Consider the following 27,274-nt stretch of genomic DNA (forward strand, 5'->3'; position numbering starts at 1 on the left):
TGAGACAGGAGAACTGCTTGAACCCGGGAGGCAGAGGTTGCAGTGAGCCAAAATCATGCCCCTGCACTCCAGCTGGGGCAACAGAGTGAGACTCCATCTCAAAAAAGAAAAAAATAAAATAAAAATATGTTTTAAAAATAGAGATGGGGTCTCACCACGTTGCCCAGGCTGGTCATGAACTCCTGGACTTAAACAATCCTCCACCTCTGCCTCCCAAAGTGCTGGGATTACAAGTGTGAGCTACTGTGCCCAACCAAATGCTTTTTTTCCCCACCAGACAGGATCTTGCTCTGTCACCTGGGCTGAGTATAGTAATGCGATCATGGCTCACTGTAGCCTCAACCTCCTCTGATTCAAGTGATCCTCCTACCTCAGCCTCCTGAGTAGCTGGCACTACAGGCATGTGCCACCATGCCCAGCTTTTTTTTTTTTTTTTTTTTTTTTGTAGAAACTTCCTACGTTGCCCAGACTGGTGCTGGTCTCAGACTCCTGACCTCAAGCAATCCACCCACCTTGGCCTCTCAAAGTACTGGGGTTACAGATGTAAATCACTGCACCTGGCCCAAATGCATTTTTTACTTAATGATATCTTCAAGTCACAAGTGTTTATTGGGACATAACCCCATTGTAAGTCAAAAAGTCTCAATATATACATTTTCTCTCTGCATCCAATGAATTACTAGCTTATCTGGTTCTTCCTTCATAATATTTTGTTTGTTTCTTTGTTTGTTTGAGATGGAGTTTTGCTCTTATTGCCCAGGCTGGAGTGCAATGGTGCGATCTCAGCTCACTGCAACCTCCGTCTCCCAGGTTCAGGCAATTCTTGTGCCTCAGCCTCCCCAGTAGCTGGGATTACAGGCATGCTCCACCACACCCAGCTAATTTTTACATTTTTAGTAGAGACAGGGTTTCACTATGTTGGCCAGGCTGGTCTCAAACTCCTGACCTCAGGTGACCCACCTGTCTCAGCCTTCCAAAGTGCTGGGCTTACAGGCGTGAGCCACCCTGCCCGAACTGTCTGCTCGTTTTCTACTATTAATCACCTTATATATGTATTACTATGAAAGCTCTGCTTTAACAGTTTTTTTCCTCCAGTTAAATTCTCATAGACACCACTAACAGATTAACTTAAAATATCTTTTACATGACTATAAAAACTTCAGAAGTTCCTACTGCCTCTGAAAATATGAAGTTCAAAATGAAAGCCTCCCACAATCCCAGAACTATATACTATGTATACCTAAATTTCCCTCTAGAACAACCAAGTCAACAGACAAAACAATACATGATCCTTGATGGGCATGGTGGCTCACGCTTGTAATCCCAGCACTTTGGGAGGCTGAAGCAGGCAGATCACTTGAGGTCAGGAGCTCGAGACCAGCCTGGCCAACATGGTGAAACCCTGTCTCTACTAAAAATAGAAAAATTAGCCAGGCGTAGTGGTGGTGCATGCCTGTAATTCCAGCTACTCCAGAGGCTGAGGCAGGAGAATCACTTGAACCTGAGAGGTGGAGGTTGCAGTGAGCTGAGACTGCACCACTGCACTCCAGCCTGGGTGACAGAGTGAGATGCTGTCTCAAAAAACAAAAACATGATCCAGTGTAGGTTTAAAGGTATCAGGAAACTTCTAGTGACTATTTACTGGGTATAAAAGGTAGGGCCCCTGGAAGGCATTGGGATGACAGTTTTCAGTCAGTCTCAAATATTTAGTTTACAGGACAGCCAGACATGGACATAGAAAACTAACATTAGAAGGTATCTGTCCCATAAACCAGATTGTAAACACACTTATTGTTTGGAGGAGGGCTGAAGAAAGGGCTTAAACTGGGCCTTGATTGACTAGAATGGACAACTACCAAAGAAAAAGAAGAGAAATAGAAGAAAACTACAAAAAAAAAAAAAAAAAAAAAAAAAAAAAAAAAAAAGGGGTGGGGGTGGGGGAACTGAGGGGAAATGAATGGATACTGTTAAAAAGGTCTTGTTCAATTCAACATCTACTGAGCACCATGTGCCAAACAGAAACTAGGTATTCTCCAAGAAACAGGAGTGAAGGGCAGAACTTTTCTTGGCTCTTTAAGCCAGCCCCTTCTCAAAGTAGACAATTGGGGACTGACACATAATAGGCATTCAAAGCATTAAATGAATGACATAATTTCATTACTAGCTAAATAGAAGGGTAGAAGAAAAGGGAGTATTCCATGATGGAATTAAAAAATGGACGTCAGGCCAGGCGTAGTGGCTCATGCCTGTAATCCCAGCAGTCTGGGTGGCAGAGCCAGGTGGATCACCTGAGGTCAGGAGTTTGAGATCAGCCTGGCCAACATGGTGAAACCCTATCTCTACTAAAAATACAAAAATTAGCCAGGCATGGTAGCGTGTGCCTGTAATCCCAGCTACTTGGGAGGCTAAGGCAGGAGAATTGCTTGAACCTAGGAGGCAGAGGTTGCAGTGAGCCAAGCCCGTGCCATTGCACTCCAGTCTGGGCGACAGGGCAAGACTCTGTCTCAAAAAAAGAAGCACTTCAGAGCTTCTATATAGTCATGCGCTACATAATGACATTTCACTCAAGGTGGGACTGCATACAGGATGGTTTTCCCCTAAGATTATAATGGCCGGGCATGGTGGCTCACACCTTTAATCCTAGAACTTTGGGAGGCAGAGGCAGGTGGACGGATCACTTAAGGTCAGGAGTTTGAGACCAGCCTGACTAACATGGTGAAACCCTGTCTCCTAAAAAAATACAAAAATTAGCTGGGCATGATGGCACATGCCTGTAGTCCCAGATACTCGGGAGGCTGAGATAGGAGAATTGCTTGAACCCAGGAGGTGGAGGTTGCAGTGAGCCAAGATCGTGCCACTGCACTCCAGCCTGGGCAACAGAGCAAGACTCTGTCAAAAAAAAAAAAAAAAAAAAAAAAGAAAAAGAAAGAAAAGAAAGAGAAAAGAAAGAAAAGATTATAATGGATCTGAAAAATTCCTATCACCTACTGACATCATAGCTCTGTAGTGCAACACATTACCTTTTTTGTGTTTAGATACACACATACCTACCATTGTCTTATAAATGCCTATGGTAGTTAGTACAGTAACATGCTATCCAGGTTTGCAGTCTAGGAGCAGTAGGCTATACCATATAACTTAGGTGTGTAGTAGGCTATACCACCTCGGTTTGTGTAAGTACACTCTATAATGTTCACACAATGATGAAACTGCCTAACTATGCATTTATCAGAATGTATTGCCGCTGTTAAGCAATGTATAACTGTATCTGGAAATGTTATAAAAGCTATAAAGGCATCATTATTGCATAAATGTTCAGCTAGTTATCATACAGAAATATAACACCAGAATACTCTGCTCCTGATTCAATCACTTGTCTAAATGCAGCCAGAGTGATTTTCAAAACACAGATCTAAACATGTCACCCCTTACTTAAATTCTTCAATGGCATCCCATTTTTCTTAGGATAGACCAATTTCTTCAAAGGCATATAAGAACTTGCAGGCCGGGCGCGGTGGCTCAAGCCTGTAATCCCAGCACTTTGGGAGGCCGAGACGGGCGGATCACGAGGTCAGGAGATCGAGACCATCCTGGCTAACACGGTGAAACCCCGTCTCTACTAAAAAAACACAAAAAACTAGCCGGGCGAGGTGGCGGGCGCCTGTAGTCCCAGCTACTCGGGAGGCTGAGGCAGGAGAATGGCGTAAACCCGGGAGGCGGAGCTTGCAGTGAGCTGAGATCCGGCCACTGCACTCCAGCCCGGGTGACAGAGCAAGACTCCGTCTCAAAAAAAAAAAAAAAAAGAACTTGCATGGCCTCATCCCTATCTATCTATCCAGTCTTTTCCACTCGACCCCAGCATCACTTTTTATTCCCATTTTCCCTGCTGTAGTTAATTCCTACTTACCATTCAGGTCTCAGCTCAATTGTCACTTGCTAGAGCAAAGTCCCCCATTATGTTTACTCATAGTACCTTGTACTTCTTTGGGGGGAATTTATAACAGTTTTAGTTTTATATCTGTGTGACTATTTAATGTCAAGCTCTATCATAGACTGTAAACTCTAAAAAGGCAGAGATTTTAAAATGTTCTACGTTCTGTAATACGTTATTTAATAAAAAATTTACACACATGTATAATTTTAAATACTTCTAGCCTAAGAGATAAATCTAGGAATGGTAGCATTTACCCTCCAAGGCATTACTATTTTACAGCCCATAAAAGAGGCCGGGCATGGTGGCTCCACACCTATAATCCCAGCACTTTGGGAGGTCAAGGCAGAAGGATTGCTTGAGCCTAGGAGTTTGAGACCAGCCTGGGCAACACGACAAAACCCCGTTTCTACCAAAAAAACCCACAAAAATGAGCTGGGTGTGGTGGCATGTGCCTATAGTCCAACTACATGGGAAGCTGAGGTGGGAGGCTTGCGTGATCCTGGGAGATTGAGGCTGCAATGAGCCATAATCATGCCACTGCACTGCAGCCTGGGTGACAGAATGAGAACCTGTCTCAAAAAAACACACACACACACACACAACCAAAAACCTATAAAACATCTATATTTAAACAGTGACCTAATCACTCTAAGTCACTGTTTATCTGTAAAATATGGATAACCTGAAAGATAAGTTGTCCACAGTAACTGAAAAACATATATAAAGTTTTCAAAACAATGTATGATATATGGTAAATGCTAAATAACTGATGCCTATGAATATAATAAGTCCCATTTGCAATTAATTCATGTTTCTAAAATGTATTGCCCAAACTTTTTTTTTTTTTTTTTTGAGACAGAGTCTTGCCCTGTCACCCAGGCTGGAGTGCAGTGGCACAATATCAGCTCACTGCAACCTTCGCCTCCCAGGTTCAAGCGATTCTCCTGCCTCAGCTTCCCAAGTAGCTGGGAGTACAGTCGCCCGCCACCACAACCAGCTAATTTTTGTATTTTCAGTATTTTAGTAGAGACGGGTTTCGCCATGTTGGCCAGGCTAGTCTCGAACTCCTGACCTCAGGTGATCTGCCTGCCTTGGCCTCCCAAAGGTGTGAGCCACTGTGCCCGGCCCCCAAACATTTAATTTACATAGTAACACTGAACAATTCTGATGTTCTTTCAAGCTGGTTAAAAAGATACTGAGGGGGATAAAAGAGATACAAGAGCTGTTACATATTTTGTTACAATTTTTAAGGTGATTATATCATTCTTAAGTTTCCCCCCATTATTTACTGTAACCCAGACTATTATTTTTTAAGACATATACAAGTCATTATAAGATGTATTTAAAATGGACAGATACATAAAGTTTATCTTAGAATGCATATTTTATTTCAGTAGTCAATGACCATCAATCAAATAAAGGAAAGAAAACTAATTTCTTGAAGAAAGACAAATCTATGGAGTGGTTCACAGGAAGCGAAGAATGAGATGGCCCAACTAAACCAATTTGGAATCATTAACTACAGAATGTCAAACTCACTGCAAGACAAGTGTCAAAATGGGACGTTTAAGCAGTTTTGCCATGTTATACATCTTTATTTGTTATTTTCAAAATTATATGTAAAAGTTATATAAGTCACAGTAATAGCTAAAAATGCCAATCTATGAAAGTAGTGATTTTCAATATAAAGTTCTATTTTGATATTTTTCCATCTTCAAGTCAGTTGCTGTCATCTGGAGTACTCAGTTGTGGTTTGACCTTCCTCAACTTGACAAGAAAAGCTAATTTAAGAGAAGAAAAACATAAAGTCATTATATTAATTAGAAGAAAAAACACCATTTAATATGTTCTGAAAACATTACTCACCTGTATGACCATGTTGCCAGTGTACTGGTCTAGCAATGTAGGGAAATGATCCATATGGAAAATCAGAATGTGATTCTTCTGTTGTAAAAAATATATGTACTATAAGCTACATAAAATATTTTCTAATTTTTTCACAAAACTGTTAAAATATGAGTTACTCTAAGTTTTTTCTCTTTTTTTCCTTGTATTTGTTTTAGAGCTACTCTGCCAGTTATTATACAGAAATGATTTGTCAATGATTATATAATAAACATATGATTTTATAACCAAATGGATAAGCCCATATCATAAATCAGTGGATAGTTGAAAATTTGTTCATGGCCTAAATAATGTGCATATATGACAAAGATCTAAACTCAGTTCTTTCAAGAATTCCAGCAGCATCTTAGAAGTTGCTTTTTGGAATATTAGCTATTTGCCTATCAGGTTCCATTAAATTCATTCCGTTCAGTAATAATCAGTGATCTAAATATAAAACATCCGTAATATACTTAAATTATTTCACAAACCAAGCTCCTTGTGACAAGTAAAATATGAAGATTATAAAAAGCTCAATTCTTCAAAGATATCAGAGTTTTATGTAAAAGGCAGGAAAAGTCATTATTCTGTGCCTTATACATCTTAGCAAAATATCACACTTCAATTTCTATAGAAAATTGCGGAGGAATATTTTTATAATCTATTGGTCAGTATACTCAGGAACTCATTCTCCATTTATTACTACATGCATAAAGTAAAACTGAAGCTCACCACGGTCATCCTCTTGAAACAGCTCACCTTCAACTCCAGTTTTCTTTTGAGAATCTAGTTGTACATCTATGTTGATTTTAGGTTCTAGTTTTTGAGCTAAAATTCCAGTTTTCCGTTTTGCAAGGCAAACCAACCAATCTTTGACAGTGACCTCGCTTATCTTTTCACATGAAAGAGCAAGTTCACAGATGCGAATTCCATCTAAAAGTTCGATAACCTGTGTGATGCTTTCAGAAAAGTGAAAAATGTACATTTCTACTAAAATAATAACATTCTATTTATTTAAGTTCCCTATACCTCTTGCCCACATTTAAATACTATAGTTAAATTAAGGCAGGAGAGGGTTTAAATATTCAAGTTAGGAGGCATAAAAAGTACTTTCACAAAATTCTAAGTAAACAAACACAGAGACCACAATTTAACATTACTGTTCACATTATACTTTTAAAAAGTTTCTTCCAGATTGTCAGAAGAAAATGCGCATCTTATATTACTATTTATGTAAAAAATGATTTAAACAGTAATATAGGGTTGGGCGTGGGTCATGCCTGTAATCCCAGCACTTTGGGAGGCTGAAGCAGATGGATCGCTTGAGGTCAAGCGTTCCAGACCAGCCTGGCCAACATGGTGAAACCCTGTCTCTACTAAAAACACAAAAATCAGCCGAGCGTGGTGGCACACACCCGTAATCCCAGCTACTTGGGAGGCTGAGGCAGGAGAATCACTTGAACCCGGGAGGTGGAGGTTGCAACGAGCTGAGATCACAGCACTGCACCCCAGCCTGGGTGACAAAGCGAGACTCTGTCTCAAAAAAACAAAACAAAACAAAACAAAACAAAAAAAGGTTAAAAAAAAAAACTGGCCGGGCGCGGTGGCTCATGCCTGTAATCCCAGCACTTTGGGAGGCCGAGGCAGGTGGATCACGAGGTCAAGAGATTGAGACCATCCTGGCTAACACGGTGAAACCCCATCTCTACTAAAAAAAAATAGAAAAAATTAGCCGGGCGTGGTGGTGGGTGCCTGTAGTCCCAGCTACTTGGGTGGTTGAGGCAGGAGAATAGAGTGAACCCGGGAGGCGGAGCTTGCAATAAGCCGAGATTGCACCACTGCACTCCAGCCTGGGCAACAGAGCAGACTCCGTCTCAAAAAATAAATAAATAAATAAATAAATAAATACTAAATAAATATACAATATAAATGAACTTGGGACTTGTCATTTTAAAACAGTTATATAAAATGCCATGCACACTTTATTCAGTTACAAAATGAATATTTTGGCTGTGCGTGGTGGCTCATGCCTGTAATCCCAGCACTTTGGGAGACCAGACGAGCAGATCACCTGAGGTCAGGAGTTCAAGACCAGCCTGGCCAACATGGCGAAACCCCTTCTCTACTAAAAATAGAAAAAATTAGCTGGGCGTGGTGGTGGGTGCTCGTAATCCCAGCTACTTGGGAGGCTGAGGTAGGATAATTGCTTGAACCAGGGAGGTGGAGGTTGCAGTGAGCCGAGATCATACCACTGCACTCCAGCCTGGGTGACAGAATGAGACTCTGTCTCAAAAAAAAAAAATTTTTTTTTAGTTTGGAACTTAAGCAAAAGTGCACTTAAAAGTCACATTACAAAGAAGAACAGTTCTATTACTCACTTTGCTAGATATACAGCACATACACCACCATGCTTAAGATGTGGGTAAAAAACAGGCAAAGTAATATGAGGGTTTAACATATCCAAAGCTACCTGTGTGGGGGGAAAAGAGAACTGGATCAGTCTGATTCCGTTTAAATAAAGCATAAGTTTTCTTATTGTGGTGAAATGATACACTTTTGGACAGCAGTCACTCAAGGTATTTCATTTTTTAGAAGGTAGTATTATTAACTATCATTTTACTTCTCCCAAAAGGTTATGTTAATTATTATACAGTTGGGCAAGGTGGCTCCTGCCTGTAATCCCAACACTTTGGGAGGCTGAGTCAAGAGGATTCATTTGAGGCCGAATTTGAGACCAGCCCAGACAACACAGCGAGACTCTGACTCTATCGAGAAAAAAAAAAAGAGTGGCTGGATGCAGAGGCCCAAGCCCGTAGTCCCAGCTACTCAGGAAGCTGAGATGGAAGGGTCACTGGAGCCTAGGAGTTCGAGGCTGTAGTGACCTATGACTGTGCCATCATACTCCACCCTGGGCAAGAGTGAGATCCTGTCTCAGGGAAGAAAAAATAATTTGTCATAGTACTTGATGATACTGAAAAATCATAATGATATGTCTTGTACTTGGCACATTAATATGGAAATATTGATTTGGCTATGTATGTATATATGAATATAACCAAAGAAAGATTCCTGTATGCCTGTATTATCAATATTGCCAAGTGTAAAACATGCCATTACAACATAAAACATTTAAACATTTGAGACAATGTGAATTTCTTTTTTTTTTTTTTTTGAGACAGGGTTTCACTCTGTTGACCAGGCTGGAGTACAGTGGCACGATGTCACCTCACTGCAACTTCCACCTCCTGAGCTCAAGCAACCCTCCCACCTCAGCCTCCCAAGTGGCTGAGCTGACAGGCAGGCACCACCATTCTCAGTTAATTTTTTGTATCTTATGTAGATAACAGGGTTTTGCCATGTTGCCCAGGCTGGTTTTGAACTCCTGGATTCAAGCGATCTGCCCGCCTTAGCCTTCCAAAATGCTGGGATTATAGATGTGAACCACTGCACCTGGCTGACAATGTAAATGTCTATTGCCAAAACTTGTAAATCTAAATGCTTTATTTCAGCTTTGGCAACAGAAATTCACATTGTTGGCCAGAGGCAGTGGCTCACGCCTATAATCCCAGCACTTTTGGGAGACTGAGGTGGGTGGATCACCTGAGGTCAGGAGTTTGAGACCAGCCTGGCTAACATGGCAAAACCCTGTCTCTACTAAAAATACAAAAATTAGCCAGGTGTGGTGGTGCACACCTATAGTCCCAGCTACTGGGAAAGCTGAGGCAGGAGAACTGCTTGAACCCAGAAGGTGGAGGTTGCAGTGAGCCAAGATTAAACCACTGCACTCCAGCCTGGGTGACGGAGTGAGATTGTCTCAAAAAAAAAAAAAGAATCATATCCCTTATTTCCTCTTTACTCTTCTTTCAATTTCAATTGCAGTGTACACAGCTGTAGTCACAGAAGATGCCAGTAAGTACAAAAGATAAGTGAAAATTTTTCAAATAAAAAATTAATTAAAAACAAAAAATAAATCTGGTCAAAATAGAAAATAAAGTAACATTTACTGTCGTATTAGCTCCAGAAAGCTTGGAGTTATGCTGGCATATCTATTTACTAAATGAGAAAATATTAAGATTGTTTATGTGTTTTTTAAAAACAGTACTAATCGGTCAAGGGACATCTTATTAATTCACCAAATATTTATTAAGCACTCTCTACATGACAAAAATTTTTCTAAGTGGTAAGGATATAGTTGGAACTTATAGTCTGTTTCATGGGATCTAATGAAGGGGTAGACATTAAACAAAAATTTAAAAAATATAAATAAATAGGACAGAGGGTGGTGAGTGACACGAAGAAAAACAGTTATAAAGCAGAATAGGCGTGGTAACTCACGCCTGTAATCCCAGCACTTTGGGAAGCCAAGGCAGGAGGACTGCTTGAGCCCAGGAGTTCCAGACCAGCGTGGGCAATACAGTGAGACCCCACATTTATAAAAATAAAAAATTCGGCTGGGCGCGGTGGCTCACGCCTGGAATTCCAGCACTTTGGGAGGCCGAGGCGGGTGGATCACCTGAGGTCAGGAATTCAAGACCAGCCAGGCCAACATGGCAAAACCCCATCTCTACTAAAAGTACAAAAATTAGCCGGGTGCAGTGGCGCACACCTGTAATCCCAGCTACTTAGGAGGCTGAGGCAGGAGAATAGCTTGAACCCGGGAGGTTGAAGTGAGCAGAGATCACGCCACTGCACTCTAGCCTGGGCAACAGAGTGAGACCCGTCTCAAGAAAAAAACTGCCAGGCGTGGTGGCGTGCACCTGTGGTTCCAGCTACTTGGGAGGCTGAGGAGGGAGGATCACTTGGGCTTGGGAAATCAAGGCTGCAGTGAGCTGTGATTGTGTCACTGCACTCCAGCCTAGGTGACAGGGTGAGACCCTATCTCAAAACAAACAAACAAAACAAGCAGAGTAAGAGGGAAAGAAAGTGACAGGTTAGGGAAAGGAGGTGTCATTTTATACACAGGCTGGTCAGTGAAGAGATCTGAAGAAAATAAAATTAAGTTTAACCCATGGAAATGTAGGGAAGAAGTGAGCTCCTGGTGGAGGGAACAGCAAATATTTGATACAAACAGTCTGAGGTAGTAGGCTACTTGGAAAGTCTGTTGAGGCTACTGTCACTGCAGTGGAGATAAAAGGGGGGAAGTGGTAAGAGATGACATCGAAGGTGGTGGACACAGATTACATAGAATCACGCAGTCTTTAGCTTTACTTCTCAACTGAGAAGCCACTGAAGAATTTTAAAGAATGACACGATCTGAACTTTTTAAAAAAACTTTTTGTGTGGTAAAATCAACATTGCCATTTTAAGTGTACAATTCACTGTCATTAAGTATACTCTGACTCACTTTAAAATCTACATGCAGAAAACACTGAGAATGCAAGGAAGGATGACGGTGGCTTGTAATAGCAAAGAGCAGTTGGTGTGGTAAGAAGTGGTATATATTTTGAAGACAGAGCCAATTGGAATTAGGATTAGGATTGGCAGTAGGATGTGAGAAAAAGAAGACTGAATTCAAAGTTTTTAGCCTAAGCCACTGAAAGAATGGAGATGTCATTTACTAATGAGGAAAATGATGAAGATTATGGGAGAGCAAGCTTGGGGGAAATAAGAATCCAGGTTTGGATATGTATTTAAGATGCCTATTAAATATCCAAGTCGAGGCCAGGCATGGTGGCTCATGCCTGTAATCCAAGCAGTTTGGGAGACCAAGGCGGGTGGATCACCTGAGGTCAGGAATTCGAGACCAACCTGGCCAACATGACAAAACCCTGTCTCTACTAAAAATACAAAAAAAATAGCTGGGCGTGGTGGCGGGTGCCTGTAGTCCCAGCTACACAGAGGGCTGAGACAGCAGAAATGCTTGAACCCGGGAGGCGGAGCTTGCAGTGAGCCGAGATCGCGCCATTGCACTCCAGCCTGGGCAACAGAGCGAGACTCCGTCTCAAATAAATACATAAATAAATAAATATCCAAGTGAAGATTTCAATGACAATCAAGGGTCAACATGATGACATACATGGGCTCTTAGACTGTAGTTTTACTATGTTATTGACAAGGACCAAAGTCAGATAACCAAAAAAACTGTAAATCCTCTTGAATGCTCAATTCTCAGTTAACAGCATTTATCCAGTGACTCAAACCAGAAACTTAGAGTCATCATTTTCTTTTTTCAAAGCCTAATCAAGAAGCCACCATTTTCTTCACCTAGAATTCTCTTTTGAGACTCTGGGGTTTTGGTGCTTCTGTTTGAATTAAAGTCTCATAAATCTACCACCAGTGTTTCTCAAATTAATCCCACCGACATTGGCTTAGGTCAAGACCTCATCATATCTTGTTGAAATATTATAATACCTTTCTGCATAGACTCCCAGCCTCCATTCTTTCTCCAGTATTCTAAAACAGAAATCTAGACAGTCTGCTCTCCTACTTACAAGATAATGTCCATACTATCCAGCTTGATAAACATACAACTTTATTATCTAGCCCCTCATGACTGCATTTACAGCCTCATCTCCTCATACCAAGTTCTACAGCCATGGTGTTTTATACTTCTGAGTCTTTTTAGTAACTGTTTATGTGTCCACTTCATTTCATCTTATTAATTTTTTTTTTTTTTTTTTTTTTTGAGATGGAGTCTTGCCCTGTTGCCCAGGTTGGGGTGCAATGGTGCGATCTTAGCTCACTGCAACCTCCGCCTCCCAGGTTCCAGAGATTCTTCTGCCTCAGCCTCCCGAGTAGCTGGGATTACAGGTGTGTACCACCACGCAAAACTAATTTTTTTTTTTTTTATCTTTAGTAGAGACAGGGTTTCACCATGTTGGCCAGGCTGGTCTTGAACTCCTGACCTCATGATCCACTTGCCTCAGCCTTCCAAAGTGCTGGGATTACAGGTGTAAGTCACTGCACCCGGCCAATTTAATTTAATTTTTGAGACAGAGTCTTGCTGTGTCACTTAGGCTAGAGTGCAGTGGCGCGATCTCAGCTCACTGCAGCCTCTGCCTCCTGGGTTCCAGCAATCCTCCTGTCTCAGCCTCCCAAGCAGCTGGGATTACTGGCATGCACCACCACCACACCCAGCTAATTTTCATACTTTTAGTAGAGATGGGGTTTCACTATATTGGTCAGGCTGGTCTCGAACTCCTGACCTCAAGTGATCCACCTGTCTCAGCCTCCCAAAGTGCTGGGATTACTGCCATGAGCCATCATGCCTGGCCGACAGCTATTATTTTTTAATTTTTTAATATTTCTTATTCATTTTTTGTTTTTGTATCTTTTGAATGCATAATTTTTGTCTTAGCACAGCACATGGCACATGGCAGGTTCTTAAATGCTTATTGACTCCAGAAACAAAGTGGTTCAGAAATTCAGAGGAAGGTAATAATCCTCTGGTTAGATGAGGCAGGATATTTCACGCAAGAGATGACCTTTAAGCTCTGAAGGGAGAACAGAGTTTAAACAGGCAGAGAAAAGGGGAAAGGAAGAAAATCAAAATGATGAAAATCATAACCAACATTTATTCATTGCTTACTATGTACTTATTATATTTATTCATTGCTCACATGAATTTTCTTATTTAATCCTCAACAACTATGAAACAGGTACTATTATCATTACTGTTTAATACATGAGGTGACTGAGGCATGGAAAGATTCAGTGACTTACCCAAGGTTACACTGGCGATTATGGAGCCTGGCGGTGGACCAATCTGAATGGACCCCAAACTTATCTCCCTCTATTCCTTTCCCTTCCTTTTCTCTCCTCAGAAACAGTCAGTGTCCAGAAGTTGGTAACATTCCCAAATTTTATACTTCTACAACATATGTAAATAGCTATAAACAATACATGTTGTGTAGTTTTAAATTTTCCATGTAGGTAGTCATTTCACATACTCTCTTATAATGCTTTTTCTACCAAACACCAAGTCTTTCAGATTTATTGATGTAGCTAGAGTACATTTATTGTTAGTATTCCATTGTGTCCGCTCCCTTCTGATGGTTAGGCTGTTTCCAAAATGTGTTAAATTCTTTTATTAGTCATGCTCTTTTTTGTTTTTCTTTATGGTTTAACACCGTTTTGATTCATTTAGCATCATTTTGGTTGGCAGGCATGGAGTCAGGTTACATAAAGGACTAGCAAAAGGAAGCTTCAGATCAGATTCTGGACACCAGAAATCTTTGAATGAAAAGCTCTGGATTGTTTTTTCAGCAGGAGAATGACAGTATCAGAAATACATATATATATACATATATATTTGTTTTTTTCTTTTTTGCTTTTTTGAGATAGAGTTTTGCTCTGTCGCCCAGGCTGGAGTGCAGTGGCGCAATCTTGGCTCACTGGAACCTCCACCTCCCAGGTTCAAGCGATTCTCCTGACTCAGCCTCCCAAGTAGCTGGGATTGTAGGCACCCACCACCATGCCTGGCTAATTTTTGTATTTTTCTTTCTTTCTTTTGTTTTGTTTGTTTGTTTGTTTTAGAATGGAGTTTCACTCTTGTTGCCCAGGCTGGAGTGCAATGACGCAATCTCAGCTCACAACAACCTCCAACTCCCGAGTTCAAGCGCTTCTCCTGCCTCAGCCTTCCGAGGAGCTGGGATTACAGGCACAAGTCACCACGCCCAGCTAATTTTATTTGTATTTTTAGTAGAGATGGGGTTTCACCATATTGGCCAGGCTGGTCTCGAATTCCTGACCTCCCACATTGATCAGGCTGGTCTCAAACTTCCAACCTCAGGTGATCCGCCCGCCTCGGCCTCCCAAAGTGCTGGGATTACAGGCATGAGCCACTGCGCCCGGCCTAAATTTTGTATTTTTAGTAGAGACGGGGTTTCGCCATGTTGGCCAGGCTGGTCTCGAACTCCTGACCTCAGGTCTCCCAGAGTGCTGGAATTATAGGTGTGAGCCACTGCACCCAGCCCAGAAGTATATTTTAGGAAAATTACTCTAGAGATGAGGGGAATGGATTAGAAGAGGGAAGTCCCAGAAGCTGAGATGGCAGCTAGGAGAAGAATTAAGCAGACAATTAAGGGGAGCAACAATTAAAAAAAAAAAAAAAAGAGAAATTTGTTTGTTTGTTTGTTTGTTTTGAGACGGAGTCTTGCTCTATCGCCCAGGCTTGAGTGCAGTGGTGCAACCTCAGCTCACTGCAACCTCTGCCTCCCGGGTTCAACCAATTCTCCTGTCTCAGCCTCCTGAGTAGCTGGGATTACAGGCAACCGCCACCACGCCTGGCTAATTTTTGTATTTTTAATAGAGATGGGGTTTCACCATATTGGCCAGGCTGGTCTCGAATTCCTGACCTCAGGAGATCCGCCTGCCTCGGCCTCCCAAAGTGCTGGGATTACAGGCGTGACCCACCGCGCCCAGCCAGAAATTTACGTTTAACATATGCCTTTTGATCTTTGATCAAACATCAACCCTCAAGCAGTACTCTTACCAATGTACAATTTTTAGAAACATTCTTAAGAAAAGGAAATTATTCATGATCTAGCTTCTATTTAATAGTTCTGTACTTTGGGAGGCCGAGACGGGTGGATCACGAGGTCAGGAGATCGAGACCATCCTGGCTAACACGGTGAAACCCTGTCTCTACTAAAAAACACAAAAAACTCCTGGGCGAGGTAGCGGGCGCCTGTAGTCCCAGCTATTCGGGAGGCTGAGGCAGGAGAATGGCATAAACCTGGGAGGCGGAGCTTGCAGTGAGCAGAGATCCGGCCACTGCACTCCAGCCTGGGCGACACACACACACACAGAAAAGTTCTGTATTATAATTATTTATGAACACCAACTATAATTCTTTGGTCCTAACGGTATATAACTCTTCCCCAGCAGCTGACACCCTCCCCCCGTCCTTCTCTATTCCCTCATATTGAGTAATCATCTGGCACTATTATTCAAGAGAGAGTCAGCTGAATAAATCTAAAAAGGAGTATTATTTTTAGATCAGGAATGGTTCAGCAGGTTTCTACAAAGCTTCAATGGTATCATTAAAATCCTTTGTTGTGTTTCATGCTCATCAAACGAAATTCTGATGACCTATTTAATCTCCCAGGTATTTTTGACATTCCTATGGATGACCTAAACAGAGCCCTTTCCCCCTTATTGAGCTGTAACAAGTCATAGATGAGAAAAATGAACTGAGGTCTTTCTGTACAGGAAGCTGTGCCACTAAAACTATAGGCTTTAGTTATATCACAGCTAGAAGCCAGTGCTGATAAAAATCATTTTCATGGCCGGGCACAGTGGCTCATGCCTGTAATCCCAGCACTTTGGGAGACTGAGGCAGGCAGATCATCTAAGGTTAAGAGTTCGAGACCAGCCTGGCCAACATGGTGAAACTCCATCTCTACTAAAAATACAAAAATTAGCTGGGCATGGTGCCATGTGCCTATAATCCCAGCTATTTGGGAGGCTGAGGCAGGAGAATCGCTTGAACCTGGGAGGCGGAGGTTGCAGTGAGCTGAAACTGTACCACTGCACTCCACCCTGAGCAACAGAATGAGACTCTGTCTCCAAAAAAAAAAAAAAGAAGGAGATTTTCTCTCCTCTTTGAACTTTGCTTCATTTCTCACCAAAATAGTCTATCCTTCCAGTAGCCAATTAAGGAAAGGAAGGAAGACTCCTAACCAAGGCCTCAGTTCATAGTGTGAAGCTATGAACTGTGAAGTGGCATCACCAAGGATAGGGCAACTTACTCTAGAATTCTGAAACTCTTAAGCCAGCAAATACTTCCATGTCCCAGATCTCCACCATGTTTGATCACAGCTTAATGCATCCTCTCTTGTCATCTATCTTCTTACCTTCATCTTCTCTGCTTCTTTTCCCTAAGTCAACCTCCCAGTGTTTCTCTTCCTCACAATCTCTCTGTCCACTTTCTGGAGCTTTGTTCATGATAAACACCTCCGCCCTGGACATCTCCAATGAACACACTCCTCCTGACATCCTGACTTTAACTGTCTAGTTGAAGATGCCTTCTGTCTATTCCTTGTCAAATGGAAGCTACTTATTCCCCCAAATCTCAAAATTCAGGTTAGGTGCTGGGTTCAATATGCTTCCAATGCTGCTTCCAAAGTACGATTTATCCTGGAAATGCTGAGGTTCATGATGCTTGACTAGTCTTTGGTCCTAGTTTTCAGTCATCATCCCACATTCAATGACAACTTCAGTACCTAACTCGGTAACTCAGTATGTCTCTGCCCAAAATCCCACCATGAGATTAAAAGGCATGAAACAAAAATATTCTTTCCATCCCTAGAGATAGACATGAAGCAAATGAAGGAAGACCCTTGCCCATGCAAAAGAAGCCTGACCCCTATCTTGTCTGTAGTCAAAGTAGCAGGACCCACGTTAGAAAACTTACTGCGTCAAATGTTAAAGCTTTTATGTCTTCGGTTGCTCCTGAAATATCCTTATGAATAAAATCCACATTGTCTGGCCACTCTTCTACATGGCTTAATTTCCATGAATCACGCCAGTGTTCGTAATTCTTCTTAGCCAGATCATGGTGGTCTTTTCGTATCTCAAAACTTATGACTCGTCCTTGTGATCCAACTTAAGTAAAAAATAATTTGATATTTCACAATGTTAATCAGTTTATTAAAAAGTGTCAAAAACGTATTTGCAAAGGTACTACACATATGTGAAAAAAATAATTCAAATAGTTCAATGTTACAAGTCTTACTCTCACCCTGATCCCCAATTAATCTCCCTCCCTCTTCAGAGGCAACCACATTACCAGCTATTTACCTTTCCCGTGATAGTCACTGCCTATACAAGCATGCAAGTGTCTATCTCTGTTTTTAATACACAATGTGGTGTATTATACACACTGTCCTGTACCTTCCTTCTTACTGACAATGTCATTTTAGTGATTCTAGATGTACTGCATTCTTTTTTAAAAAATTGCATTCTTTTTAACAGTCATTATATTCCAGTGTATGGCTATGATGAACATTTAGCTTGTTTCTAGTCATATGCTAATACAAACAATATGGCAATGAAAATTCTTATACCTACGTCTTTGTATCAAGCCAGTATATCTCTATAGGATAAAGTTCTAAAAATGGAATTGCTGGCTCAAGGGTCATATGAATTTATTCACATAATATTACATTGTCCTCCACATAAGTGGTGTCAACTTATATGCCAACCAGCAATGTATTAGAATACCTATATCTCAGGCCGGGCGCAGTGGCTCACGCCTGTAATCCCAGCACTTTGGGAGGCCAAGGCGGGTAGATCACGAGGTCAGGTGATCAAGACCATCCTGGCTAACACAGTGAAACTCCGTCTCTACTAAAAAAAAAAATACAAAAAATTAGCCTGCATGGTGGCACATGCCTGTAGTCCCAGCTACTCAGGAGGCAGGAGGACGGCCCGAACCCGGGAGGCGGAGGTTGCGGTGAGCCCAGATGCGACACTGCACTCCAGCCTGGGCGACAGTGCAAGACTGCATCTCAGAAAAAACAAAACCTGTATCTCCATACTCTCCCTGAAAGTTTTTGAACTTTTTATCTGTGTCAGTCTAAAAAATGAATAGAGTTTATCATTTTTAATGTAGATTTTTGAGGTTTTTTTTTTTTTTGAGACAGGGTCTCACTCTGTCACCTAGGTTGAGTGCAGTGGTGCAATCATGGCTTACTGCACCTCCCGCCTCCCAGGCCCAAGCAATCCTCCCACCTCAGCCTCTTGAACAGCTGGGACAACAGATGTGTGCCACCACACTCAGCTAATTTTTTGTATTTTTGGTAGAGACGGGGTTTTGTCATTTTGCCCGAGGTGGTCTCAAACTCATGAGCTCAAGAAATCTGCCTGCCTCGGCCTCCCAAAGTGCTGGGATTACAGATGTGAGCCATGACGCTCAGCCTTTTAATGTAGTTTTAACTTGCATTTCTTTTACTATGAATGAGGTTGAGTCTTTCACATATTTAAAAGGTATTTGTGGCCTGATACAGTGGCTCGCCAAGGTAATCCCAGCACTTTGGGAGGGCAAGGCAGGCAGATCACTTGAGGTCAGGAGTTTGAGACCAGCCTGGCCAACATGGTGAAACCCTGTCTCTACCAAACAAACAAACAAACAAACAAAAGGTATATTTGTGTGTGTGTGTGTGTGTATGTGTGTGTGTGAAGAACTTTTAAACTAATTAGCACAGTAATACTGCCATTCCAGAGAGGAGTACTACATTTTAACTTAAGGCAATTAACTTTCCACCCACCTCTATCTGAAGTGATTTGATACCATTTGGAGATTATCCCAGATCAATCAGTTTACAGTTTACTAAAGAAGTTTAAATTCCAAGGTATCTTTTGAAATGTAACTCCAACTGAAAGTTATGAGGTTCTCAGGAGATAAAAATTAATGTTAATAGTAACATAAGCTGGGTGTGGTGTCCCATGCCTGTAATCCCAGCACTTTGGGAGGCTTAGGCAAGATTGCTTGAGGCCAGGAGTTCAAGACCAGCCTGGGCAACAGTGAGACCCAATCTCTACAAAAAATTTAAAAAATTAGCCAGCTTTGGTGGTATGTGCCTATTGTCCCAGCTACTTGGGAGGCTGGGACTGGAAGATCACATGAGCTCCGAGGGTCAAGGCTGGAGTGAGCCACGATCATACTACTGCATTCCAGCCTGGGGAACAGAGCGAGACTCTGTCTCAAAAAAAAAAAAAAAAAAAAAAGTAATATGAACTAAATAACTGGAAAAGAAATTATGGAGAAAAATATCCATAACATAGGTAAATAGCAATAATTTCTTGCACATTTATAGTTTAGGACTATTCAAGCCATGACACTCTTCTGATACTATATATTTTAGAAATAAAGGCACTTATCCGTCCTCACCAATTTTTATGAATCCACTTTGTCAAATGAAACCGTGCAGTTAGGAATTTGTCATAGATTATGAGAAAATGACTGCCTTTAACTATGTACAGAAAAGTCAAACAAAAGATTGAGGAGCCCAGAATGAATTTACTGGGTTACTATAATCTAGATAATATTCACATATGAAGACATTAGGTCAAAGAACAAAAAGTGTGAGTTTAATTTCAGCATATTTCGATCTGTAATCTTTATGAAATCTACTCAAAGGAAGTACTGTGACTATTCAACAGTCTATCATTATGTAGGGAAGAGAACACTGTACTGACAGTCAGGCCACCCAAAACCACGCTGACACTCAGAGAAATTAGGTAGGCAAAGGGGTACTAATCAACTAGCATAAAGGTAACCAGAAATTAAGTGGCAGGAACACGAAAAAATATATACGTTTAACATACACCTCTTGATTTTTGATCAGACACCCACCTTCAAGCAGTACTTTTACCAACTGACAATTTTTAGAGACTTTCTGGAAAAAAAAGAGATAATTCTTCACGATGTAGCTTTTTACTTAATAGTTCTGTACTATGATTAATTTCTTTATGAACACCTACTATAATTCTTTGGTCCTAATGATGTCTAACTCTCCCCCCAGCAGCTGATAACCTCCTTCCATATTCCCTCAGGCTAAGTATTCATCTGGCACTATTATTCAACAATAACATGACAAGTACACAAGGAGGTTCCGAGCAGCACTATTTATAATATCCAACTCAAATGTCTATCAACAGTAAAATGGGTAAATTGTGAAGAGAGTACTATACAGCAACTAAAATGAAAGAACTACTGCTGTATGCAATGAGTGAATCTCACAAACATAATGATGAACGAGAGTAGCCAGATACAAAGGAGTACATACTGTATGATTCCATTTATATAAGTTCAAAGGAGGCAAAACTAACCAGTGGTGATAAAAGTCACAATAGTGGTTTCCTTTGGTGATGATAAGGACTGGGAGGGGACACGAGGAGGCATCTGTGGGGCAGAGACACTCCCTACCTTGATCTCGGTAATAAGTACGAGTGGTCACTATACAAAGATTCACTGAGGTATACACTTGCGATCTGCACACTTGTCTGTAGCTATGTTATATTCCAATAAAACGTATACTTAAGAGAAAAGCAGCAGCATTAGAGAGCATGGAGGAAACAAGACAAAGCAAAGAAAATGGAGGGAGGATTAGAAAGAGACTGACTGGAATAAATGTACAAAATGGAAAGAAAAGCAGTTGCTTACATTCAGATTCTAGGAGAATGCTACCTCAATATTAGGTATTTTCCCAAATATCCTCATAACTTTCTGTTATTATGAACAAATTGAACGTTTTCTTTGTTACCGAGATCCAGCTCAATCCAATCTCTTACCTGCTTTGGATAAAAATAAGCTCATTCCACCAGAGCCTGAGCCAGCTTCCAAAACAGTATCACCTGGGCTGATATCCATCATCAAGAGAATCATACTAATATCCTATGATTGAAAACAGTATGGGTGACTTAGCGACCAATAAATATGTACTAAGCGCCTAGTCTTATCTTACACTGTCGAGTATGGAGAAGGGAGTGAAAAAACGAATCAGACTCTGGACCTGCCTACAGGCACTCTGCCTACAGAGTTTATATTTCACTTGATGAAACAAGAGAGATCCAAGACTCAGTTAACAAATAAGGCAACACTTCAGAATAATACCAAAATTACAGACAATATAAGTTCTTAGAGCAGCAGGATGGCCTAGTTTAAAGACAAAGAGTAGAAAATTTATGGGAACAATCACAAGGTAAAAACAGCTTTAAACAAAGCAGAGGTAGAATAAATACAGTTTGTTATCTCAGGAGAGATAGGCAGAGAACTAAATGCCAGTATGAGGCATTAGAACTCGGCCTGATGGCCGGGCGCGGTGGCTCAAGCCTGTAATCCCAGCACTTTGGGAGGCCGAAACGGGCGGATCACGAGGTCAAGAGATCGAGACCATCCTCGTGAACACGGTGAAACCCCGTCTCTACTAAAAAATACAAAAAACTAGCCGGGCGAGGTGGCGGGCGCCTGTAGTCCCAGCTACTCGGGAGGCTGAGGCAGGAGAATGGCGTGAACCTGGGAGGCGGAGCTTGCAGTGAGCTGAGATCCGGCCACTGCACTCCAGCCCGGGCTACAGAGCTACACTCCGCCTCAAAAAAAAAAAAAAAAAGAACTCGGCCTGATAAGCAACAGGGTGTGTCACCGAGGTGATATAAATGGCATTTTATGAGGATTAATCTGGCAGAAGAATACAGGATCTACTGGAGAAAAATCAAGAGGCAGGAAGACCAGTTAGAAATTTACTATATAATCACTGCATAAAATGATGAACTTTTTTTTTGGAGACGAAGTCTCGCTCTTGTCCCCCAGGCTGCAGTACGATGGCGTGATCTTGGCTCACTGCAATCTCCCGGGTTCAAGCGATTCTCCTGACTCAGCCTCCCGAATAGCTGGGATTACAGGTGCCTTCCACCATGCCCGGCTAATTTTTGTATTTTTAGTAGACACGGGGTTTCCCCATGTTGGCCAGGCTAGTCTCGAACTCCTGACCTCAGGTGATCTGCTCGCCTTGGCCTCCCAAAGTGCTGGGATTACAGGCGTAAACCACCGTGCACAGCCCAAAATGATGAACTTATTTATTTTTTTCGGGACAGAGTCTTGCTCTGTCACCCAAGCTGGAGTACAGTGGTGCAATCTCGGCTCACAGTAACCTCCGCCTCCTGGGTTCAAGCGATTCTCCTGCCTCAGCCTTCCAAATAGCTGGGATTACAGGCACCTGCCACCACGCCCAGCTAATTTTTTGTATTTTTAGGAGAGATGGGGTTTCACCATGTTGGCCAGGCTGGTCTCAAACTCCTGATTTCAGGTGATCTGCCCGCCTCAGCCTCCCAAAGTGCTGGGATTACAGTCGTGAGCCAACGTGCCCGACCAAATGATGAACTTCTAATTTAGAATTAAGATACTATATAACAGCAGTCCCCAACCTTTTGGGCACCAGGGACCCATTTCGTGGAAGACAATTTTTCTACACAATGGGGAGAGGGTGATGGTTTTGGGATGAAACTGTTCCACCTCAGATCATCAGGCATTAGTCAGTCTCTTATAAGGGGCATGCAACCTACATCTGGCGCATGCGCAGTTCACAGGAGTTTGCACTCCTATGAGAATCTAATGCCATGGCTGAGTTGACAAGAGATGGAGCTCAGGCAGTAATGCTCACTGCCACCTCTAACCTGCTGTGTGGTCTGGTTCCCTGTTACAGGCCATACACTGGTACCAGTCCTCAGCCTGGGGGTAGGGGAGCTCTGCTATATAAGGAAAAAAAGGGGCTATGCTAGAAATAGTTTGGAGGACCCATTTGCCAAACATATAATTGGAATTGTTTTTGTTAACACAACACGAATATTATGGATGACATTAATAAGAACTGTTTTTTTTTAAATTTATTAAACAAATTTTTTTGGTGAAAGGGTCTCACCCTGTCGCTCAGACTGGAGCGTAGTAGTGCAACAGTAGCTCACTGCAGCCTCGAACTTCTGGGCTCAAGCAATCCTCCCACCTCCGCCTCCAAAGTAGCTGGGACCACAGGCATGTACCACCATGCCCAACTAATTTTTTTTCTATTTTTTATAAAGATGGGGTCCTGCTATGTTGGCCAGGTTAGCCTTGACCCTAGGCTCCAGGAGTCCTATTGCCTTGGCCTCACAAAGCACTGAGATTACAGGTGTGAGTGACTGCACCTGCCCCCTCACCTTTTTTTTGAGACAGGGTCTTACACTGTTCCCTAGGCTGGAGTGCAGTGGCAAGATCATGGCTCACTGCAGCCTCAAGCTCCTGGGCTCAAGCAATCCTCCCATCTCAGCCTCCTGTGTAGCTGGGACCACAAGTGTGTGCCATCATACCTGGCTAACTTTTTATTTTTTGTAGAGACAAGGTCTCCCTATGTTGCCCTAACTGGTCTCAAACTTCCGGGCTCAAATGATCCTCCTGTCTCAGCCTCCCAAAATACTGAGATTACAAGCGTGAGCCACCGCATTCGGCCTCCAGTCATACTTTTTAATACTAAGATGGAATTATGTAATTCTAACAGGGAGATCAGTTTTTAAACATCAGTGGAGGTATTCCCTCAAGCATTTCGAAGTTGTAAAAGTTGAAGTTAAACTATCTCCAGCTACTACTTGGAAGCTATAAAGAGAAGTCAACACCTAACAAATTTAGTACTTAAATTCCTCCTTAGAGTAGAACAATGTGACTTATATCTGTAACAAAAGGAAAGGCAGAAAGTACACTAAGGATGCATATTTATAACTTCATGAAATGTAACTAATCTTTCTTGATTTTGTCTAATGGGGAGAAAGGAGACATGGGGAAGCAAGATAAAATTACAAAAGTCTTTAGTTTTCTTCAAGAGCTTACGATACCATGGCCAGGAGCGGTCATTCTCACCTGTAATCCCGGCACCCTCAAGGGAGGATCCCTTGAGCCTAGAGAAGTTTGAGACCAGTCTGGGCAAGTTAGGGTGACCCCAACTCTAAAAAAAAATTTTTTTTTTGATTAGCTACAGTGGCGTACACCTGTGGTCCCAGCTACTCAGGAGGTTGAGGTGTGAGAATTGTTGGAGCCCGGGAGGTTGAGGCTACAGTAAGAGGTGATTGAGCCACTGCCCTCTAGCCTGGGTGATATAGCAAGAACCTGTCTTTAAAAAAAAAGCTTATTATACCTCAGTAGCCTAAGTTTCTGAGGAAAGTTTTCTTAGTCCCTGGGTAGACCATTTAAAATACAGACTGGATTCCTACTCAGAAACTTCTAATGGTCCTTCACTACAAATGGAATAAAATACTCAAACCACACCTCATAGAGGGACCCTAATCTGACCCAGAGGCCACAACAGAAACTCTGCAGTATTCCTCCCTTTGCAAGAACAATTCTTATCCTAGATCTTTACAAGGCAAGCTCTTCCTTATTTAGGTTTCCTATCAAGTGTACCTCCTTGGAGACCATCTCTACTCACCTGACATAAAGTATGCTCGTACCCCAGGTCACCCCAATGTCATTGTTAATATATTTGTCTTCATGACACAATACTACTGGAAATGACCTTATTTTTTCATTTACTTGTTTGTTCTTTGTCACCCCTTCTAGAATGTAAGGTCTATGTTGAGAGTGAGGACTGCAGTTCAACACTATACTTCCCTAAATAGTGCCTTGAGTATATAAGGCAGTCAATCATTTGCTGAATAAATAATGAATGAATCCTGATCTGGAGAAAGGAGGAGTTGTGTTACACAGGAACATTCTACTCAAGGACTGTGACTGTGACTAAGGATTGAAATAATCTGCTAGCAATAGATGCTTAGCATAAACTTCAAACTAGGGCTGGGCGCGGTGGCTCCCGTCTGTAATCCCAGCACTGGGAGGCAGAGGTGGGCGGCTCACTTGAGGCCAGGAGTAAAGGCGAAACCCCCGCCGCCCCCCGCCCCGCCCCCATCTCTACAAAAATTAGCCCGGGGTGGTGGCGCATGCCTGTAGTCCCAGGTACTCAGGAGGCTGTGGTGGGAGAATCGCTTGAACCTGGGAGGCAGAGGTTGCAGTGAGCCAAGATCGCAACACTTCACTCCAGCCTGGATGACACGGTGAGAACCTGTCCCAAAAAAAAAAAAAAAACAAAAAAAACAAAAAACCAAAAAACTGAAACTAGGCTTTAGGCAGTTAACTTTTTAATAAAGACGTCATTTTATGTTTGGTGTTGAATGTTAGCTATTTTAACATAAAACTCTATTTCTTCCCTAAAGGAAAAAGCACCGTAATGTATCTACTGTTGATAAAATATACTCTTGTAACATGATTATTAAATATTATTAAAATATCATCATAGTAGTACTAAAAAATTGTTCCCTAAGAGTTCAACATTCTCTTGAGTCCTGAAGTTGTAAACTTAAGAGTAATGGGGAACAAAATTAGTACTTACTATGTAACTAATGAGTTCACATCACCCTAACAGAAAGTTGAAATATTATCCACATTTTACAAATAAGGGAATCGAGACTCCCAAGCTAAAATTAAAATCTGGGCGTTTCCTAATGCTAATTTTCATCATGATATGTAAAAGTTATATCCATTGGTTTATCTTAAAAGCCTGAGTACAATAAAAAATCCAAACGTTCTGAGATATGCTTTGAGTACATTAATCAGGACTGAGTACTGCATCTATCTTTGCTCCTCCTGGAAACAATACACACCTTATCTCCATCACATTACCTTTGGGACTGTTATGGCAGTCCCTCTTTTCATCAATAATACATAGTCTTCCAATGCTGGCCTCCTCAGCGTGAACTGCTTACCCAAGGAACTCCTCAGAATCTGGCCGGGGAACTTGCCCACGATCTTGCTGAACGGGACTGCCCCCCAGCTACTATTTAAGAGTCCAACTTTGTTCAATCTAAATAATTTCTTAAATTGTGTTTCTCTCTTCTCAGTCTCAGCTAAAATCAGTTCCCCAACCTGAAAGGGTCTCTGTCTGGAAGTTGAACAAGAAGGGGAGACGTGAGGCTCTTCGATCTCGGTAGCGGACTGGGCCTGCGAGAGCATCGAAGGATCTTCGGATATCTGGTGTGCCGGACCGCACCGGCCCTGGTCTCCACTCGAGTCCTCGCGCTCTCGAGGGGATGACTCTTCCCGCGGAGTAGGCAGTCTGAGGTTTTCCAGTGACGAAAGACATCCGGTCCCAATGTCCGAGATGCTCAGAGGGAGAGATGGGCAAAACTCTGCTCCTGGGGCTTTCCTTTGTGCTGCCTCGTGCTCTCTTTCTCCGTCTCGCAGGTCTCTAGGCGAGGACCTGCAACACAGTGACCGAGCTCCTTCGAAGGGCTCTTGCCCTAGGCCGCGCAGGAATGAATTGGTTCCGAGTCCCTGCCGCAGGCATAGCAAGACAGGACGGCTGCACCTTCCCATCAGCATGGTGTTTCGCGCAGGCGCCGTCGCAGACGAGTGACGCAGACCTAGCGCGACCCCTCCTTTCCCTGTCGCGCGCATGGCGCAGCAGCCCGACAGCGCCTGCGTCGGGGAGGGGGCGGTGCGCTAGGTCAGGCAGTGGCGCCGGTGCAGCGGCGTCCTGGTTGAGTGACCATCAAGGAGTATGTCCTCGCGCGCGGGCGCCCGTTTTCCTTTTCGGAATGTGGGTAAAGAATTTACCGCTGGCCGGGCGCGGTGGCTCAAGCCTGTAATCCCAGCACTTTGGGAGGCCGAGGCGGGCGGTTCACCTGAGGTCGGGAGTTCGAGACCAGTCTGACCAACTGGAGAAACCACGTCTCTACTAAAAATACAAAATTAGGCAGGCGTGGTGGCACATGCCTGTAATCCCAGCTACTAGAGAGGCCGAGGCAGGAGAATCGCGTGAACCTGGGAGGCGGAGGTTGCGGTGAGCCGAGATCGCGCAGTTGGACTCCAGCCCGGGCAACAAGAGGGAAACTCCGTCTCAAAATAAATAAATAAATACATAAATACATAAATACATAAATAAATTTACCGCTAACAGACGTCCTCCAGGTTCGCTGGCGGACAGGAAGATTGAG

At 42.4% G+C, this 27,274-nt stretch overlaps 2 protein-coding genes across 4 annotated transcripts in view; one reads left to right on the forward strand and one right to left on the reverse strand.

Moving 5' to 3' along the window:
- Positions 1–5,420, forward strand: part of SPDYA (speedy/RINGO cell cycle regulator family member A) — a 35,597-nt gene extending 30,177 nt beyond the window's left edge. The window contains exon 6 of the mRNA XM_038006739.2: positions 5,329–5,420. Within this exon, the coding sequence (XP_037862667.1) occupies positions 5,329–5,420 (92 nt within the window). The remainder of the gene's footprint in view (positions 1–5,328) is intronic.
- On the reverse strand, positions 5,300–27,274 carry TRMT61B (tRNA methyltransferase 61B). 3 transcript variants are annotated; one of them, XM_007971064.3, is made up of 7 exons: positions 25,962–27,274; positions 21,056–21,158; positions 17,175–17,365; positions 8,197–8,288; positions 6,551–6,777; positions 5,801–5,878; positions 5,300–5,715 (listed from the first exon to the last, which is right to left on the reverse strand). In XM_007971064.3, exons 1-7 carry the CDS (start codon positions 26,733–26,735, stop codon positions 5,654–5,656), a joined length of 1,527 nt encoding a protein of 508 aa, XP_007969255.3. In that variant the 5' UTR covers positions 26,736–27,274; the 3' UTR covers positions 5,300–5,653. The 3 variants fall into 3 exon arrangements, with proteins under 3 accessions (XP_007969255.3, XP_007969257.3, XP_007969258.3); XM_007971066.3 differs by having other exon boundaries at positions 6,578–6,777; positions 25,962–26,684; XM_007971067.3 differs by lacking the exon at positions 21,056–21,158 and having other exon boundaries at positions 26,045–26,685.

Source organism: Chlorocebus sabaeus, chromosome 14 (genome assembly GCF_047675955.1).
Source record: "Chlorocebus sabaeus isolate Y175 chromosome 14, mChlSab1.0.hap1, whole genome shotgun sequence".
Lineage (NCBI taxonomy): Eukaryota > Metazoa > Chordata > Mammalia > Primates > Cercopithecidae > Chlorocebus > Chlorocebus sabaeus.

Bases quoted from the DNA above. Each gene is read 5' to 3' on its own strand.
- TRMT61B (XM_007971064.3), bottom strand. From the start codon at position 26,735: ATGCGCGCGACAGGGAAAGGAGGGGTCGCGCTAGGTCTGCGTCACTCG. The intron at 21,159-25,961 runs GTAATGTGATGG...TTTCAATCATAG, and splicing joins CTGCCATAACAGTCCCAAAG to GATATTAGTATGATTCTCTT. The intron at 6,778-8,196 runs GTGAGTAATAGA...CTTTTCTGAAAG, and splicing joins TGTGCTGTATATCTAGCAAA to CATCACACAGGTTATCGAAC.